This window comes from Oryctolagus cuniculus, chromosome 20 (genome assembly GCF_964237555.1).
Source record: "Oryctolagus cuniculus chromosome 20, mOryCun1.1, whole genome shotgun sequence".
NCBI lineage: Eukaryota > Metazoa > Chordata > Mammalia > Lagomorpha > Leporidae > Oryctolagus > Oryctolagus cuniculus.
Window position 1 is genome coordinate 6252988 of NC_091451.1, and position 18541 is coordinate 6271528.

The 18541-nt window shown below is 51.0% G+C and overlaps 1 protein-coding gene across 10 annotated transcripts in view; it reads right to left on the reverse strand.

Annotated features, from left to right (window-relative positions):
• The window catches only part of SYNE2 (spectrin repeat containing nuclear envelope protein 2), a 394119-nt gene that overhangs the window by 22399 nt on the left and 353179 nt on the right, over positions 1 to 18541 (reverse strand). For 9 of the 10 annotated variants that reach the window (XM_051826403.2, XM_051826401.2, XM_051826405.2 and 6 more), the window contains one exon: positions 5990 to 6152. In XM_051826403.2, the coding sequence (XP_051682363.2) occupies positions 5990 to 6152 (163 nt within the window). Of the gene's footprint in view, positions 1 to 5989; positions 6153 to 12709; positions 12861 to 18541 lie in introns of those variants that run through there. The other variant, XM_051826408.2, reaches the window with a different exon arrangement.

An 18541-nucleotide genomic window follows, 5' to 3' on the forward strand; every position in this document is an offset into this window, starting at 1 on the left:
AACTAAGCTCAGCTGACAATGGTTATTTCAAGGAACAGTGGTTGCCGGTGGCGCATAGCGCACCTGGGGACCTGTTTTCTGCCAAGGGCCATTTGGATGTTTAGGACATCACCTGCGGGCCAGAGTGATCACCTTAAAAATGAGCCTGCCATAGATGTACTGGATTTTGAGTCTCGCCTGTGGTTGCCTTGGCAGGGCCAAGACCCAGTAATGTCTCGGGCAGATGGTCCCTGCCCCGATCCACGGAAAGACAGCCAAGCGTCACTCCAGGTCCCTGGGCATTTGTAGTTTTGCAGGCCACTGTTCTAGTCCGCAAGAGAGGACTGTCACTCCCTTCCTTCTGATAAATGCACAGTTTGGATCCGTGCATGCTCGAGTGGATATGAGGGAATGGAATGCTCACACTCCAACCGGATTTTAAGTCTGGCAGCGAGTAACACAGATCGGAGCGGAAACAAGCTCCAGACGTTACGCTCAGAAAAGTGTTTTCCGCTCAGTCCCTTGCATCCTGCGAGAACAGACAGTCTCAGACAAGAAGCCTGAAATGCCACAAGGGTGGGGGTCACCCCACAGCCACTACGCGGAGCAGCCTTTAACACTTTTATGTTTAATAGAATTTCTGTTTTAAGACTTTAAGAACTGGGGCTGACGCTGTGGCATAGCCGATAAAGCCACCACCTGCAATGCAGGCATCCCATATGGGCACCAGTTCGAGTCCCAGCTACTCCTCTTCTGATCCCACTCCCTGCTAGTGCGCCTGGGAGGGCAGCACAGGATGGCCCATGAGGGAGATCCAGGGAAGGCTCCTGGCTTCAGATCAGCCCAGCTCTGCACGCTGTGGCCATTTGGGGAGTGGGCCAGTGGCTTGAGGATCTCTCTCTCTTCCTCCCTCTGTATCCTTGCCTTTCAAATAGATAAATATTTCTTATATTAAATATTTATCTATTTGAAAGTCAGAGTTACACAGAGAGAGAAGGAGAGGTAGAGAGAGGTAGAGAGAGAGAGAGAGAGAGAGAGAGAGATAGAGAGATAGGTCTTCTGTCTGCTGGTTCACTCCACAATTGGCCCAACAGCTAGAGCTGCACCGATCCGAAGCCAGGAGCTTCTTCCAGGTCTCCCACGTGGGTGCAGGGACCCAAGGACTTGGGCCATCCTCTACTGCTTTCCCAGGCCATAGCAGAGAGCTGGATCGGAAGTGAGGCAGCTGGGACTAGAATCAGTGCCCATATGGGACTGCAGGCACTGCAGACAGAGGCTTTAACCCACTACGCCACAGCACCGGCCCCTAGATAAACCTTTAAAACAAATGAACAAACAAAAAAAGTGGAGCAGCCAGGATACAAACCAGCACCCATATGGGATGCTGGCGTTGCAGGCGGAGGCTTTACCCACTATGCTACAGTACTGGCCCCCAATAAATAAATCTTAAAAAATTAAGCACACCCTACAGTAATTCATAAAGGACCAATAATATGTTGGTTAAACAAAAAAGTCCAAACATTTTCAAAATTTCCAAAAGAACCTTCTAACACATCACGAGTGGTCTACTGATATTGCAGTATGAAGTAGTTACTTTGCATAATACAAAGTAGACAGCAGACTGGATTTTAAAATGCAAACTACTGGGGTGGGCGTTGTGGTGCCGTGCATCAAGCCACCCGTTAGGCACCTGTGACTCAAATGGGCATCCTGGATGCTCCTCCAATCCAGCTCCCTGCTTATGCACCTGGGAAGGCAGGGTAGGATGGCCTAAGTGCTTAGTCCTTGCCACCAACATGGGGGATCTGGATAAAGTTCCTGGCTGGCTTGGGCCTGGCCTAGCCCTGGCCATTGTGGGAATTTAAGAGTGAACCAGTAGATGGAAGCTCTCTCTCCCTCTCTCCCTTTTTTTTGACAGGCAGAGTGGACAGTGAGAGAGAGAGACAGAGAGAAAGGTCTTCCTTTGCCGTTGGTTCACCCTCCAATGACCGCCGCGGCTGGCGCGCTGCGGCCGGCGCACCGCGCTGATCCAATGGCAGGAGCCAGGAGCCAGGTGCTTTTCCTGGTCTATGCAAACTGCTTATTTAAATACTAGACAACTAATATTTTCCGAACTAAAATAATCCTACCACTAGTACCAAGTGTGGCATGAATTTGTACAGTTAGACTTTAGGAACTTTCCAAACCCAGAAAAACAGATTTCAGAAACAGCTTCGAACAGTGTAAAGACTTTTGCCAAGGCTTCTGGGAAGAGTTTCTCTTATTTTTCTGGCCCTGAACAGGTGAGGAGGCAGAACTGGAGATGAGATCGCAGCCAGGGAGCGTGAGAACAGAGAAGCACCAGAAAAACAAGATAAAGGGGGGAACCAGGCAGGCTGGACCCCTGGGGGTAGCTCCAGAATGTCTCCGTGGGCGGGGCCTGGGTGCTGAGCAAGCTGTGCAGGGTGCTGGTGGGGGTGGCTTAGGGGACTTGGGGTGAGGCTGAATGGAGGAGCAGGGTAGGGGGAACGGGAACGAACAGAATTGGAGAGTAATTGGTACCCATCAGGGAACCAAGAAAACTAACAACAAAACACAATCAAATAAATCAAGAGAGCAGATGCTGAAGACTTAAGGAAAGAGGGTCCCAAAGTTGTCCCCACTTCCCTTGCATTCTGAAGACGAGACAGGCGTCTCCCAAGGCAGCGACCATACAACAGAGCTGCCTCATACCCAAAGGGCTTCAACACAGGCAGGAGGGGAAACAGCCTCTATAGGGCCTCTAACAGCCGCCCTGAGCAAGGTCCCCACTGCAAGCAGGATCCAGGGACACCAGGCTCTTAGGCACTTTTAGAGGCTGAGGGCTTCTGCAGTAGGCATCGCTAGGAGGCCCCAAGTATTTAGGTCTTCAAGCAACTTAAGTAGGGAGGAAACATTTTTAAAAATGGTCCACACATAATGATGCTGTGGGACACACTCCTGTTTTCAGTGTTTTGGATGGTGCTGGTTCAGTACGAGAGGCAGAGAGAGCCCAAGAGACAGAGAGAGCTCCCAGCCACTGGTTTACTTCCTGACGCCTGCAACAGCCAGGGCTGGGCCAGGCCAAAGTGGGGAGCCGGGAACTTGAGCCAGGTCTGCAACATGGCTGGGCAGGAGCTCAAGGGCTTGAGCCAACACTGCTGCCTCCCAGGGTCTGCACGAAAAGCTGGCGTCAGGAACCAGAGGCAGGTACTCTGACCTGAGGTACTCCGAATTGAACACTGGTGTCTTAACTGCCTGACGCATTCTTTTCAGCAAAAATACTAACAGAAGGGGGGCTGACTCTGTGGTGTAGCAAGTAAAGCTGCCGCCTGCAGTGCTGGCATCCCATATGGGCGCAAGTTCAAGTCCCGGATGCTCCACTTCCGGTCCAGCTCTCTGCTATGGCCTGGGAAAGCAGTGGAAGATGGCCCAAGTCCTTGGGCCCCTGCACCCGCGTGGGAGACCCAGAGGAAGCTCCTGGCTTCAGATTGGTGCAGCTCCGGCCGTCGCAGCCAAGTGGGGAGTGAACCAGAGGATGGAAGACCTCTCTCTCTCCTTCTCTGTGTAACTCTGATTTTCAAATAAATAAATAAATCTTAAAAACAAAAAAAAAGAAACCTAATACACCATCTGACTTTTTACCACACAGGTCGTCTTGAATACCAACTCCAGCATCTGTGTGCAACCACAGGTAAGAACTCCAGGATGGGGACTCTGGATTCCACAACAACCAGACTGAAATGATGTCCCATTTCAGTATGAGGGAAAAAATAAGGCCAAGAGAAAGGCAGTTGCTCCAAACTGCCTGCTCTGGGGACTCAGTTCCCTGTCACTTCAGAGTTACAAAAGTTAACACATATTTGTCAATCACTTTTGAGGAGGAACGAATACCAACTTCCATACTATTGATCCGACAAAACTCACCAGCCAGGGCAGTTATTTGCAAGGTTTAGCTACTGAGACTGTTCAGTGAACTTCGCGCTGGGGGATCAATCATGAACCACGACTTCACTGAGATGGGTCCTGCAGTCTGTCATGTCCATGAAACCCCTGGACCCTTACATCAAGATTCTTTTTTGCCTGCGATGGAAGCAGTTTCTGCAAGCTGGCCCTGCACCCCCTGGAGAAGCCACCTCCCGCTGGAACCCTGTCTTGAGTCCCCGTCCCAAAGACGCCCCACTGCAGCAGGAAGCAGCCAGAGCGATCATCACCCAGGTCCCCCTAACAGATGTCAGGGTTCCATCTTCAGGAGGTGGGAATGTGAGGAGTCAGGTGGGTTAATACAGTCAGGGGACCCCAGTAGAATTTGGGTGTAAATTATTTGATTTCTTCCCCAAAACGTTATCTTTTGCAAGAACAAACAGGCCACCCTCCTTCCTCCAATTTGCCATGAGAATAGCAAGGGAGCTCTTCCTGAGCTCACAGCTTTTGTGAAAGCAAGTGACCTGTCCACCCTCAGCAGGCCAGGCGGGAGGGAGGACTGTGAATGAGGTCTTTTGGTGGTTTTTGTCCCTGCCTACTAACTGAACACCAATCTGACTGTCAAGTGTTTTTTCCTTCAAAACTGCACTTAAAAAGCCCATGGCCCACAGGCCCTTTGGGTTCATTCTCTTGGAAGCCCCCTCCATGCTGCTCTGGCTGGAGGCCTTTGACTGTAATCAATACTCTTAAATCTAAAAAAAAAAAAGATTCTTTTTTGTCCACAAAGCAAAGACAGAACGTAGACACTCTGACACTTCTGAGGCTAAGTGAAAAAAACACAACAAAGCAGCAGCCTTGCTCAATCCTGCTGGCTTGCAAGCAGCACATGGGCCTCATTTAAACAGTATAATTGAGATAGCACTTACAGTCAAGAGTACTACAAAATACTTAGATGTACTTAATATTAGACTCTGGGCATGAGAGTCTCTTAATACCATTCAAAGACTGGACTTGAACTCAAGGCACTTTATCATCAACAGGTCACCTTCTGCCCTTGAATCCAGTTAAAAAAAAAAAAAGGTTCATCCAAATTTCAACTCTAAGCACCTCTGACTTTAGGATAAAGATGGAGGCTTAAGGGGAAGAAAAGCACATGAGTCTCGGAATCGCTCGGCTTAGGTGGCTGAAACAGAGCCATGGGTTTAGGACATCAGAGGTGAACGGAAGCAATGTGAAGAATAAAGCCAAATGCATCTGTCGTAAAATAAAGACAAAACTGGGCACGGCATACGAGCGCGAGCCTGTGACTGTGCACCCTGGGAAGGCAGAGAAGTGGATTCAAGAGATCAGGGACATCCAAGGGCACCCGTGAGGTCAGCGCAGTGACAAACGCGGGTTGAACTCGGTGGCTGTTGAAATGCAGCATTGCCTTGGCTGGCCCAGAGCATGGCTAACCCATGACTAACAGGCACCAGCCTCGTAGCCTAGCTTCCTAAGTGACTGGCCCATGCATGTTCCTCTGTATACCTTTTGTTTTAATTCTTTATTTTTGAAATTCTATCAGATCTACGGAATAAGATCGCACGAAAACCTCCTTCGGTTAGGAAAGTTATTTTCCTTTTGATTCATTGCCTCCCCCAAAAGATATTAATGAAACATGATGAAGAGCAAAGCGGGGGGGTGGGGGGGGAGGAAGGGAGGGGATTAACAAACCTGTTGAACATCAAGGTTAAGTTCTGCCTCATCAACATTATTCAAGGTACTCCCCAAAGAGCTACGTGACTGCAAGGTGATTTCCAAAAGTTTGTGGAATTTGGAACTGAAAGATAAGTGTATCTCAATGCAAAAAGCTTTTGCAACCCAGGAGAAGTCTGCGTTTTTCATGAACTTTGGGAAGACCTGGAGTTCTGAGAAGTGGGCACAGAGATGGATGAGACCCACCTAGAAAAACACGCAGGGCAGTTGGTCTTCCAGGAAAAAGCAAGCATGGAATACAAACAGGCAGGAGGCCGGGGCAGACGGGGAAGGTGGGGTGGGCAGCCGTCACCGATGCCTAGACGCTCTCGAGCGCGCGCCGCCCCGGCCTCACCTGCTGCTCCGCCAGCCGCTTCTGGATCTCTTGATCATCGCACACGTCATACACGACGGGCTTGGAGAGCTCGGACTCGATTCGAGCCAGCCAGGTGCGAAGGTTGCTCATGTTTCTGTCCAGCTGCTGAATGAAGGCAAAGGTCTCCTTCAGCTTCTTCACCCTAAACGCATTTGCAGGGAGAGAGAGAAAAAAAAAGTAAGAAGAATGGGCCAGCAGGGCACTGGAGGCTAAAAGGGCCCCACGTTGTGCCAATTTCATAGCAGAACAACGTTCATGTGACCACGCACAAGTCTTCATAGAACGCGAGGACACTTGAGAAAGTTTCCGGGAAAATGACACGACCAGGTGAGTTCAGGGCCGTGGCCGCTTTAGCATTTCAGATGCCCGCGTCCCACCCTACAGTATCTGGGCTCGGTTCCCAACCTGAGCTTCTGCCTCCAGACCCTAGGGCCCTGGGAAGCAGCAGCGATGAATGTCCAAGTGGCTGGGTTCTCGCCACCCACGTGGGGGACCTGGATTGAGTTCCTGGCTCCTGGCTTCCGCCGTGGCCCAGCCCTGGCCACTGAGAACATCTGGGGAATGAACAGTGAAACCCTCCTCTGTTTCTCTCTTTCAGGTAAATCAATAAAAGGTAAGGTTATTTTGGTGTGGGAAAATTTAGAGATCCATGTGTATGTATGTATACATGTATTTGTATGTGTTAGTTTTTTGTCATAATACTCATTTTCTACACTGTCTGAAGACCCTGTGTATGCGTGGATTTCACAGCCGTCCAGGCGCCAGTAAAGAGGTCCACATCCCATCTTGGAGTGCTTAGCTTTGCACTCAGCACTGCTCCTGACGCCAGCTTCCTGCTGGGGTGCACCCAGGAAGTGCCGGGGATCGCTCACGTAGCTGGGTGCCTGCCACTCCCATGGGAGAGACCTGGACTGAATTCCTGTTCCCAGGCATTTGGGGAGTGAACCAGTGAATGGGAAATGAATCTTTCTGACTCTCAAATGAATTTTTTTAAACACAATTATACCAAAATAAGTACCTTTAAATTCCATTTTCCAGAAACTTAAAAATATTTATTTATTGGAGAGGTAGAGACAAAGAGAGAGACACAGTATGTGTGTGTGTGTGTGTGTGTGTGTTGGGGGGGTGGGGTGCATGTTCCTATCTGCTGGTTCATTCCCCAAACGCCTGCAATGGCCAGGGTAAGGCCAGGGCGGAAGCTGGAGCCAGGAACTCAATCCAGGTCTCCCCCGTAGTTAGGAGGAACCCACTTACTCAAGCCATCACTGCTGCCTCCCGGGGCCTGTATTCACAGCAGGCTGGAGCCGGGAGCTGGAGCTGGCTACCAAACCCAGGCACTCTGCTATGGAGCACGGGCATCCTAACCTGCATTTATCCACCAGCCCAAACGCCTGCCCCTGCCCCAGAAGGCACAGGCAGGAAACGCTTTGCTAAACCACTTTCACGAGAGTCCCTAGGCAGAGTGAGGGAGGGTTTATCCTGGAGATCTGGGGTGCTTTTGTTTAATCCCAGAGACTGAAAGTGAGGACGACAGAGGCAGGTTCTCACTGAGCAATGCTCGTGTTGAAAGACGCTGCCAGAATTGCATCCCAGGACAAGCTGGGGCAATGAACTCCTCCCCACCTTCGGCTCTGCAGCCCCAGCGTACATTCCGGAAGGCGTGAGCTATGCACCTAACCTCTGCACAGTCCTCCCCCGCCCTGACACTCAGTGTCACCTCTGACCTGTGCAGCGCCTCCAGTGTACAGTGGCTCCTCTCGCCTGTGGAGCCTCTGCCCACAGCCCCCTCCCAACGTTCTCCCGCAGCCCTGGGGCCCTGCTGCCTGGCACCCTTCGGGCTGCAAATGCGCCCACCAGGACTTGGGCTCGTTTACTCCCTCTGCATGCGCCACGCCTCCCACGCTGCCTGGCGGGCAGGAGGTGTTGACGAATGTTTGTTGAATGACTGAATGCGGATAAGCACATCCCCTCTGGGCTGTGATTTAGGCACAGCTGTGTTCAGATCTTGCAATCCCAGGCAGGGACTGACTTCCAGTTCCAAGCTCTACTGCCAGGAAAACCTTTTTACACTAGCACTGTTATCTCTGGTAGGTCCTTGAGGTCTTCAAGCTTCAGGGAGGTGGCAGCGTGGAGCCCTGGGAGGGAACAGGCCTGGGTCCAAGTCCCATTCCCCCAAGCGTGAGCTGTGCACCCCTGCACGGCGTGTCCTCCACCTCCCTGCTCGCTCATTAGCTACACAGTTACGCAGCCTGCTCTGGTTTGTGAGAGTGCTTGTGATGCCACCGGCACACGGCACACACTCAGTGACTTGAGCTCGCCTTGTGCCAACCGGGGTTCCACCATGTGGCCATGAGGCCCTGTTTCCATGGCACTGGATCTCACCGTTAATGTGTTCTTCCAACGAGGCAGCAGCCTTGGAACTACTGCCGCCTGCTGGGCATGGACCCTGTTGTCAGGCTTGGCTTTGAGTCCTGCCTGGGCTCCGTCTCCCTGTGGGGGACGTGTTAGCAGGGCAGGACCCACCTTTCCTGGGGAGGTGAGAAGACTACGGGAGATGCCAGCCATGACAGGGACTCGGCACAAGGTCTCATGGAGGCAGATGCTGGTTACCATGGTTACGATGGACTTCCAGGAGGTATGTTTTCCAAATCACATTCCCGCTAGACGCTCTGAGGCGAAGATGATTTATTTAAGAGGAAGTAACAGAATCCAGGGCTAGGCCCGGAGACAGCCGTAACCTAGATCTCTCCTTCATCCCCAAGGCTCCAGAGGCACACCCTCCTCACCCCCATTATCTTGCTACGCAGACTGTCCAGGGACCAGAAAGAACATTCCAGAAAACTGCCAGGGCAGCCGGGATCCCAGGAACCATGGGACAAGGAGTGTCTCATGCAGTGGGTGACACGCTGGTCAAGGAGGGCTCTGGTGACCTCCTCCCAGCTCTGCTGCACACCCCCACCCCCACCATCCAGCACCTGGCCACATGTGCTGGGCTTCCCCAGGGCTGTAGCATCCAGCAAGGACAACACGCCAAACCAGTGGGGGGTGTGAAGAAACTCCGGGCGGCTGTCCCTGTCCTGAAACTCAAACCCTAAACGCTCTGGAATCGCAGGCGACACCACGAGTGGAAAATTCTATGCCCCAGCCTCTCCCGTGATGGGTTGGAAGATGTGGGCGCTCTAACGCACAATTACCTGCAGGCCGTGTGGCCAAAGCGTGCATGAAACATAAATGAATGTCGTGTTTAGACCTGGTTCCCAGGATCTTATTACATATATGCAAATGAACCAGAACCTGGAGGAAAAAACAAACCGAAATCCCCAAATCTGAAACATTCGGCTCTCAAGCATTTTGGAGAAGGGACACTGAGCCCGAAATAGATTTTCCACTGTTAACGCATTCTTTGTGAGTGTCTATGTGGGCACGCTTTATAACTCATAAATGTTATCACGAAAATAGAACAGCTACACGGCACACGGACATCCACACTGCCAGGCCTGCTGGGCTTCCCATGTGAGCAACTCATTTAAGCCCGCAATAACGCGATGGGGTGGGTACTGTTATTATTCTCAATTGACAGATACGGAAATCAAGTCATGATCGCCCCCAACCCAATCCACATGGCCATGAAGTAGCTGAGGCGGGATTTCACCCCGGGCAGCCTGGTCCAGAGCTTTGTTCTTGTGGTCCAGACTCGGGGAGGCAGCAGGTGGTGGCCCAAGTACTGGGGTCCCTGCCACCATAGGAGAGACACAGATTGACTCCTGGCTTTGGCCCGGTCCAGCCTCGGCTGTTGCAGGCATTTGGGGGATGAACTTGTAGAGGATGGAAGCTACTCTCTCTCTCTATTCTCTCTCTCTCTCTCTGCCTTTCAAAGAATAAAATAATAAAAGACTGTTTAACTCTTTGCTCTGTCTTGGGTCCTGTGCACACAGACACTGAGGATTCACAGATAACTGGCAGGCAGCTCTTACCCTCCAAGAACTCCCGTGACCTAATTAAAAGCATCCTGTCCCCTGATTTACATGAAATAATTATACATTTAATGGAGTACACTGCAACACTGCTACACGTACACATGGCACACTTAGCACTGGCACTTGCTCAGTGTTTGGAGCCTGCCAGCTCCTCTCCTGCAGGTCTTCCCCAGATGGGAGACATCTGCATGAATCAGTGCCTCACTAGACCTTGTTACGTCCACCTGCTGCCTCCTGGGACCCAGCATCCAACCTCCTTCTCTCCCCCTTTCTCAGTCTTGAGTAGTCACCATTCTAAATTCTCACCAACTTTTTTTTTAAACTTGCGTGTATGAGAGAGAGCATGCAGCATTTATCACACCTAATTCAGATACAATGAAATTTCTCCAGGAACATCTACTGGGTGTACACATGACGCTCACTCAAATCTTTTCAGTTGTCTTTAAGATTTATTTATTTGGAAGGCAGAGGGGGCAGAGAGGCAGGAGAGAGAGAGAGAGAGAGAGAGAGAGAGAGAGAGATCGTCCATCTGCTGGTTCACTCCCCAAATGGCTGCAACTGCCAGGGCTATGCATTAGCAGGGAGCTGGAAGGGAAGTGGAGCAGCCGGGACTCGAACCAGCACCCACATGGGATGCTGGCGCTGCAGGCAGTGGCTTTACCCGCTAGGCCACAGTGCCGGCCCCTCAGCTGTCTTCTTCAAAACAGAGATGGCCATGGCATATTTTGGAAATTAGAGGTAAAGACCAGGCACACTGCAGTCTTTTTGCTACAAAACAATGTGCTGTCCGTACTCCTACGTCCTGGATCCCAAGGGCAAGACGGACAAGCAAACGGGCACACACGTCAGATGCAAACTAAAGGGGGAGGGTGGGACTGGCACCGTGCAAGGAGAGCGCTGGTTCGGGCCCCGGCTGCTCCACTTCCCACCTGGCTCCCTGCTAATGCTCCTGAGAAGCCAGCGGAAGATGGCTCTCAAGTCCTTGTGGCCCTGTGACCCACGTGGGAGATCCGGAGGGAGTTCCTGGCTCCTGACTTTGACCTGGCCTAGACCTGGCTGTTGTGGCCATTCAGGGAGCGAACCAGAGATGGAAGATTTCTCTTTCTCTTCCAAGAGGAAGGGAAGGGAGGAGAGAAAGAAAGATTGTCACCACGAAGCTATGCAACACTCACCCATCAGCAGGCGGCCTGATGCTACGTCGCTAGGCATAACACCCCCAAGTGCATGGGCACCTACGTATGGCTCCTCAGACAATAATACTGCCACTGATTCTAGGAATCAGCGGGTGTACTGCTGAGCTTGTCATGTTCTGTTCTGCCCAGGGACCACGGTCTAGGTAGCACCTTCCCCAAGTAGGAAGTGTGTCTCATTTGCCAACCTGGACACCGATCGCCACGTCAGGCTTGTTAATATCACCCATTGGACAAAAGCGAAATTTCGATATTAGGAAACAAGGAAACCTATTCAGGAACTAGACCACGGGCCCAGGGAAGCAACCACAATGCTGCATGACGTCAACCACCTAGGCATTTGTTTACGTGGCTCCCTTCCCCACACTTGCCCACGTTTTGGCCCAGGTGCTCGCTCTCAGCTAACATATCTCACACAGACAGGGCTACCTTCAAAAAGTTCATGGAAAAATGGAATGAAGACACATTTTGGTGGGGGAAAAAATCCATGCATAATATTTTCATTTTGCCATTAACCTTCACTTTCCTGTGAACTTTTTGAAAACCCATCATATATTGCAATAAATAACATTTCTCCAGGAAACAAAAGCAGGATTTCCAGAATGAAATTCCAGCTCTGAGGATCAGGATGCACGAGCATTGTCCTAGGAAACCAAACAAAATAAAAATCATGCCTAGATGGAGCTATAAGTTATGGGCAGAGATGCAGAAAGGATTCAAGGTGCATAAATTTGTTCTTTAATCTTTGCTAGCAATGAATCAAAATAGAACTGTGACAATGAAGCCTGCTTTCCTTCCAGAACAAACGAACAAAATCAAGCCTGGTTAGCATCATTCTATCCGCGAGCCCACAGCCTCCAGTGTAAGAAGCAGGCTTGAAATACCACATTCACAAATACGGATAATTCACCTCTCAGGCCTCCCCCTGTGTGCAAAAAAAGAAAAAAAAGGATCTACAGCTAAATTATGAGAGCTCTGGATCAGCCCTAAGTTACTCCGGAAAATTTCATGCCAGTATGGACAGCGTAACTACAAAATTGCTCGGAGAAATTGACAAGGTCAAAGTATCTGCATTCAAGCGAAAATAAGCAAATACTCAAACCCCCCACCAGGCAGCTGTCAGTTGCTCACCAATCCTGTACAGCTGTGCCTTTTTCAGTGCACTAACTATCTTTACAGAAAAACAATCCAGAACTGCGAGATCTTAAAGCCCCGAGCAGGAGGCACCGACATGACAACACACACCGGAGCTAACTGGTGGCCACGGCGACACTTCCATTTTCCATAGAGCCTAAGCGCTTCTCTGCGCTGCTTGTCAGAGGCAGGCTGCACACAGCACGCGTCTGCTGTGGCCAGGAGAGAGCCCATCCCCCGATGGCAGAGCGTGAGCGCGTGCACACACACACACACACACACACGCACACACCCTGCACAGCCCACCATCACTCCATTATAACCGAAGCCCAGAAAGCAAGCCACCGCGAGACAGCAGCGGCCGCTGCACCAGAGCCCGTGACCGACATGGCACTTACTGTTGATGAGAAAAAATCATTCCTTCTGTTTGAGCGAAAGCTCCCAGTTCCCGGCTGCACCTCCACCTCCCGGGCCCGGCGGCCCCTCCCCCTGCCCGGGAGCCCTCAGTGTTCACTGGTTCAGCATCTTGCCCAGAGGCGGTGCAGCACTCCCGAGGCTCCTGGCGGGCACCGGCCGGTTCGCACGCACAGGGCCATGCCAGTGGGAAGGAAGACGCGTCCTCTCCTACAAACTGCAATTTTTAATCTCTGTTCTCGCCCTTCGCGTACAGTCATCCCCAGCTCTTGCCACACACACACACACACACACACACACACACACGGGTCTTTGTTCTGCCGCTACAGGATTGCAACGCTGGGGGAAGGAAGTCCCGGCGTTATCTTGCCCATGGGTTATTTATGAAGCGCTCTAAACCCAGGGAAGCAACACTGAGGACTCTGGGCAAGGAAAAATGCATTTCTGCTCTCAGATTAAATTGCTCTGCTTCACGTTTAAAAGCTACGCCGGGCCCTCCAGGGTTGTCTTCTTCCTGTTTCTTAAAGGAGAAATTTGCCCGTGGGGTGTTTTCCGCTCTGCCTTTTCAGCCCTGTGTGTCCTGGCTTAGGAGAGACAGAGTTCATTTTACCCATTCCTTTGCTTTAGGGGAAAAAAAAAAAAAAAAAAAAACCACACAACAAACCTGTACCTTGCAGTATCAGAGAAGTGCAAGACGTGCCAGAGGAAGAAATTCTATAATTTTCTTGCTAGCTCCTTCCTGGCTGCAGGTACGGTGCATATCTGGACATTTTTCCTTGCCCTTGGTCTCAGGTTCTCTGGGCAACCGGGAAGGGCTCTGCTTCCTGGAACACTGCGTGGTTTGTGTCCAGTTTGTGGGACCCACTCCTAGCCTTAGTGAGACTCCCTATGCATGCTTTTTCCTGGGTCCCTGAAGCTGAATATTTAGTCATTTAAAAACCCCTCCTCCTCTTGGGGCTGGTGTTGTGGCATAGTAGGCTAAGCCTCTACCTGCAGTACCGGCATCCCATATGGGCGCCAGTTCTAGTCCTGGCTGCTCTTCTTCCAATCCAGCTCTCTGCTATGGCCTGGGAAAGCACTGCCCAAGTGCTTGAGCCCTTGCACTCAAGTGGGAGAACCGGAAGAAGCTCCTGGATCCAGATCAGCCGGGCTCCATTTGGGGGAGTGAACCAGCAGATGGAAGACCTCTTTCTCTGCCCCTCTGTAACTCTGCCTTTCAAATAAATAAATACATATTTGAAACAACAACAACACCCCTCCCCCGGCCTTCAAACACAACAGACACATTCCAGATGAGTGGAAAAGGAAACACAAATTTGGTAACAATTCTCCCCCAATGAAGCATTTGATTAACTCCAGCCCCCTGAAGCCTGCTCATCACCGACCTCTGAGGCTTGGTGCAAGGCAGGTGCCTCACGGTGGGATCTGCCTAATTGCCTGTCTCCCCACTGATGGGCCATGCATGTGGGAGACCTGGAAAACACCCCCACCCCCACCCCCACTCCCCAGCAACTGCAAGTATTTAGGGAGTGTATCAGTGCACGGAAGTTGAATTGGTCTATCTTGCTTATAAATAAGAACAAATACAATTAAAAAAAATCATCTCAGGCCCACTGAATCAGGCAACCAGTTAAGACCAAAGTAAGTCAGCTTTATGACTGACAGCATTGTCTGGTTTTCCCGAATAGCCTTGAGAAAGTACAGATGAGAGGAGAGCAAAGAGAAGTTGTATCAGTTCGAAAGGACACCCATCTCCATGTCCACTCTGCAGTGATGGGAAAACAAGACACAAAGTTGCCTTGGTTTAAACGGTAACACTTTAACTGCTACCATTATATATGGGGCGGGCTTTTCACACTGGTAGATAAAAATGGCACAGCTAAGGGTAGTACACCTTGCCGTTGACTTGGTCCTCTTGAGGCTAAGAAAACAATCTAGGGGCCAGCGCCGTGGCTCACTTGGTTAATCCTCCGCCTATGGCGCTAGCATCCCATATGGGCACCGGGTTCTAGTCCTGGTTGCTCCTCTTCCAGTCCAGCTCTCTGCTGTGGCCCGGGAGGGCAGTGGAGGATGGCCCAAGTGCTTGGGCCCTGCACCTGCATGGGAGACCAGGAGGAAGCACCCGGCTCCTGGCTTCGGATCGGCTCAGCGCCGGCCATAGTGGCCATTTGCAGGGGGCGAGCCAATGGAAGGAAGACCTTTCTCTGTCTCTCCGTCTAACTCTGTCAAATAAATAAAAATAAAATTAAAAAAAGGAAGAAAAAAAACTAACCTAGTGCAAACGTTCTTCTTCAAGGGGTACAGAGACGGACACAGAGATGAGTTCCCACCGGCCATTAACTCCCCAGTCTCCTAGTGGTCTCAGGCTGGGCTGGGGCACAGCCTGAACTCAACCCAGGTCTCTCACGGGGGTGGCAGGAACCCATGGCTGCTGCCTCCCAGCGTCTGTATCAGCAGGAAGCTGAGTCAGGAGCTGGCACCATGCATGAACTCCAGGCACTCAGATACAGGATTCGGGCGAACGCCCACTCCGGAAAGGATCAATATTTGAGACCACATGTTAATCCTGGGGGTCTTCAAAAAGTTCATGGAAAATGCACATTATAAAAAACAACTACGCATGGATTTTGAAATTGTTCTTCCCCAACAATGAACATACGGTTTAACCACAACACTGGCATCCCACATGGACACCAGTTCGAGTCCCGGCTGCTCCACTTCCAATCCAGCTCCCTGACAATGGCCCGGGAAAGCAAAAGGAGATGGCGCAAATGTTTGGGCCCCTGCTCCATGTAGGAGACCAAGATGAAGCTCTCAGCTCCTGGCCCAGTGCTGGCTTTTGTGGTCTGCTGGGGAGTGAACCAGCAGATGGAAGATTCATATTCTCTCTCTTTCAAAATAAATAAATTTTTTTTAAAAAAAGTTTATTCTGGTGCAAAAAAAATGCTGAAATCCATGTATGGGTTTTTCATAATTTTCTTGAACCTTTTAAAAAAGGTTTTGTTTATACATTTGAAAGGCGGAGTGAGATCAAGAGCAGGACAGAGGTTTTCTACCTCCTCAAATTCCTTCAACAGCTAGGGCTGGGCCAGGCTGATGCTCAGAGCCTGGAACACTACCTGTCTCTCCGACCTGGGGACCCAAGTATTTGAGCCATCGCCTGCTGCCTCCCAAGGATGTGCATGAGCAGGACGCTGGATCAGAAGTGAAGCAGGGACCGGAAGGCAGGCACTCCAGGAGGGGAGACGGGCATTCCAAGGGATGTTTAGCTGCTGTGCCGAGCACCTGCTGATCCAGGAACTCTCTGAAGATCTGTATGCAAGGATTTCAACGTTTGTTATACCCAAATTACCGTATCTTTTTCTTAAAAAGATTTATTTATTTATTTCAAAGTCAGAATTACATAGAGAGAAGGAGAGAAAGAGGTCTTCCACCCACTGGTTCATTCCCCAGATGGATGCAATGGACGGGGCTAGGCCAGGTCAAAGCCAGGAGCTTCTTCTGGGTCTCCTACATGGGTGGCCTGGACCCAAGCACTTGGGCCATCTTCCACTGCTTTCCCCAGGCCATTAGCAGGGGGCTGGATTGGAGGTGGAGCAGCAGGGACTCAAACAGGTGCCCATGTGGGATGCCGGCACTGTAGGAGGTGGCTTTATCTACTATGCCACAATGCCAGCCCCACATTTATCTTGTTAAAAATATTTAAGAAATTTTTTACACCAAGAGTCACAGGGAGAGAAGGTGGCAGAGTTCCAACTTCTGGGCTACCATGGCTGCCTCACTGGGTCTGCACTGGTGGGGAGCTGGCTGGCATCGGGAGCTGGAGATGGGTACCCAACCCAGGCTCCCCGAGGTGGGAGTGAGTATCCTAACCCCTGTGCCAAACACCTGCCCCTAAGCTTATCCTTTGAGTCCATTTTCCACAGGATTTATGAACTACCCTCATATTTAAGCCAAGACACAGCCCAACCTGCAACCACAGAGCTCCTGATCCCGACGGCGCAGCCAAGTGAAATGGGAAGTGGGTTCTGGGAAAAAAAAGTACATGGGGTTTTCAGTTCAGCTACTGGGTTTCTAGAAACCAGGGCAGACAGAGGGGGTTACGCGGCAGGCTGAGTCTCGCTCGGGCACCCGTCCCACCGGAGGATCCTTTGTAGTAGATCTTTGGTCTGTGCCGTTAACTTGGCATCGCTGGTTCATCTCCCAGCATTTTGTGCCTGGGTAACCTTGCTGCTTCCCAAGCAGGGGAGGGCACATACAGGGAGTTCTGACAAACACCTGTGACTCAGCTCGCCCGCATCCAGGTTCTGCTGAGTCACTCTTCAGAGATTATCTAAGAAAACACGAGGAAACCCAAGAGCTGACAGCTTGAATTAAAAAAAAAAATAAATGTACTTCATATGTCAAATGAGGCTTAGATAACTAGTATTTCTTCTTGTCATCACAGTCACCAAAAAAAAAAAAAAAAAAAAAAAGAAATTGCATTTTAAATAGCTTCTGTTAATGAAACTGTGAACGGGGCAGGCATTGGGGCATAGCGGGTAAAGCCGCCACCTGCAAAACCAGCATTGCATATGGGCACTGGTTCAAGTCCTGGCTGCTCCACTTCCGATCCAGCTCACTGCTATGGCCTGGGAAAGCAGTGGAGGATGGCCCAAGTCCTTGGGCCTCTGCACCCACATGGGAGACCTGGAGGAAGCTCCGGGCTTCTGGCTTCAGATTGGTGCAGTTCCGGCCATTGCAGTCAACCAGCAGATGGAAGACCTCTCTCTTTCTGTCTTTCCCATCTCTCTCTATAACTCTGCCTTTCAAATAAATACATCTTTAAGAAAAAAAGTTATGAGCATGTTTGTGTAAGAGCTTAGATGTCAATAGCATTGCTTTGTTCATTGCCTAGCATTTTGTGTCCAAATTGTGCTCAGGTGACCTTGCTGCCTCCAAAGAAGAGACTGGTACGAGGGCTCAGGAGAGCTCCCGCAAGCTCCCTCAGCAGCTCTGATGGGGCTTTTAGTGTCCATGCCAGGGCTCGCGTGTGTGCAAATGGGTGCACTGGTGTGCAAACGGGATGAAGCCCAAGCCCTGTATGATGAGGTTATTTAAAGAGACAGACCCTTGGGGCCGGTGCTGTGGCATAGCAGGCAAAACCGCTGCCTGCAGTGCTGGCATCCCATATGGGTGCTGGTTCAAGTCCTGGCTACTCCACTTCTGACCCAGCTCTCTGCTGTGGCCTGGGAAAGTGGTGGAAGATGGACCAAGTGCATGAGCCCCCGCACCTGCGTGGGAGACCTGGAAGAAGCTCCTGGCTTCTGGCTTCGGATCGGCACAGCTCCGGTCATTGCGGCCAACTGGGGAGTGAACAAGCGGATGGAAGACCTCTCTCTCTCTCCGCCTCTCCGCCTCTCCTTCTCTCTCTCTCTCTCTCTCTCTGCCCCCCCCCTCTCTGCCCCCCTCTCTCTCTCTGCCCCTCCTTCTCTGTGTAACTCTGACTTTCAAATAGATAAATAAATCTTTTCTTAAAAAAGGAGACAGACCCTCCAGGTTCTTCACTTCAAGGATTTTAGAGAAAATGAACAACAACAAAACAGCAGTTTGGGGCTAAGTGTCCTTCCCTCCCCCAGGCTTGTTACCATGGTGAAGGGGACCACAGGCCGGATGTACTGACGCTCTGGGGATGCCCTGGCGCCTTCTCATCTAGGATCTGAGTCCTTGCAACCCCCGGCCAGGGAGGGAGTTCATCACCCGAGGCTCACGGAGGCCCCGCGACTCTGTTCCCACGCAGTGGCAGGCCCAGGGGTCCGGGGGCAGTGACCGCATCA